Here is a 1,558-nt window from a genome sequence, read left to right on the forward strand (position 1 = left end):
TCTGCTCCGTCCGAGCTCTCAGTCTCTGCTCCGTCCGTGCTCCCAGTCTCTGCTCCGTCCGAGCTCTCAGTCTCTGCTCCGTCCGTGCTCCCAGTGTCTGCTCCGTCCGAGCTCCCAGTCTCTGCTCCGTCCGTGCTCCCAGTGTCTGCTCTGTCCGAGCTCTCAGTCTCTGCTCCGTCCAAGCTCCCAGTCTCTGCTCCGTCCGACCTCCTAGTGTCTGCTCCGTCCGACCTCCCAGTGTCTGCTCCGTCCGACCTCCTAGTGTCTGCTCCGTCCGAGCTCCCAGTGTCTGCACTGTCCGAGCCCCCAGTGTCTGCTCCATGCAAACCCCCGTCTCCAGTGTCTGCTCAGTGCGAGCCCCCAGAGCCTGCAGCAGCCGGCGCTCCGCCCGGCCCACTGCGGCTCAAGCTCTGCCTACTGTAAATCATTTTACAGTGTAATAAAGCTTAATGAAATCTTTATTGCTTGACCTACTTGCTTCACTTTATTTCAGGGAGTGGAAATATTAATCACTGTTTTGGTAAAGCTTTTGCTAGTGTAATAATTAAATCATTATGACTACTATTATGACAAATTTATGTCATGTCATGATTTCTTGGTTAATGACAAGTTGTCATAAAGACATTTTGAATAATGTCAACTTTGTATTAAGTGTCATGATTTACCGAATGACACTTTATGACAGTCATAAATGTTCATGAAGACTTACTGATGTTCATGACAGCTGTTATGTCATGTTTATGACAGTGTCATGTCAGTCACAGCCCTTCAAATAAAGTATTACCAAAAACTTTTACAGCCTTGAGCTAAATATTTTCTCTGGAGCAAGTTTATTGTACATTTAAGTGCTGTATTGTTTGCTACTGTGTATTATTTCTGAAAGTTTATATGTTCATTTTTCAGTTTTACCCTGGCTTCAGTAAAGAGTCTTCGTAAGCCCTCTTGTCTGTGTGGTCATTTTTTAGAGGAGTTTTTCTGAATTTTGACTCCAACAAGGTGATGGAGGTTGAGGACACGACAGTGCCTGTTTTAGTATGTAACGCTGATACATTTAGATGCACTAAAACCCCATATTTGAATCCTACCTTCATAAAATAGACATGGTAGCACATGTTGATCTACCAAAACGGCAATCAAAATATCCCACTTGGTAAATATTTGGGTAGCACATTTACTAAAGCAGATTCCTTCATTTGGATATTGTTATAAAATATAGAGGTAGCACATGTTGATCACTAAAACTCCATCAGAATATCTTACCTGGTAAATGTGTGGGTAGCTCATATTGAATTATGAATCCCTGAGTCAAGATTTTTTTTAAATCTGTTTTTACTCTTCTTAGGGCATTAATAAAACAAATATGAACTATTTTTTCAAAAATAAAATTTTTTCAGGAAGTTACAAAAATGTCCATTACAGTGGACTGCATGCGCTTCAGCACTCAACATAGAACAGTATGAACTTAACTGAAGACTAATTTAATCTGAGTTTGATCATATATCCATGACCCCTTATTCCATTGTGGGCTTTGAAAAGCACTTGAACATACTTTCATACA

The 1,558-nt window shown here is 41.5% G+C and overlaps 2 protein-coding genes across 8 annotated transcripts in view; one reads left to right on the forward strand and one right to left on the reverse strand.

Moving 5' to 3' along the window:
* LOC108166490 (vegetative cell wall protein gp1-like) overlaps nt 1–435 on the forward strand; it is a 5,726-nt gene extending 5,291 nt beyond the window's left edge. For 2 of the 4 annotated variants that reach the window (XM_017306196.1, XM_017306199.1), the window contains exon 2: nt 1–435. In XM_017306196.1, coding sequence (XP_017161685.1) covers nt 1–423 — 423 coding nt within the window. In that variant the 3' untranslated portion in view covers nt 424–435. The other 2 variants (XM_017306197.1, XM_017306198.1) reach the window with 2 other exon arrangements.
* abcc1 (ATP binding cassette subfamily C member 1 (ABCC1 blood group)) overlaps nt 1–1,558 on the reverse strand; it is a 100,266-nt gene that overhangs the window by 43,226 nt on the left and 55,482 nt on the right. The gene's annotated exons all lie outside the window — the stretch shown is intronic.

Source organism: Poecilia reticulata, linkage group LG8 (assembly GCF_000633615.1).
Source record: "Poecilia reticulata strain Guanapo linkage group LG8, Guppy_female_1.0+MT, whole genome shotgun sequence".
NCBI lineage: Eukaryota > Metazoa > Chordata > Actinopteri > Cyprinodontiformes > Poeciliidae > Poecilia > Poecilia reticulata.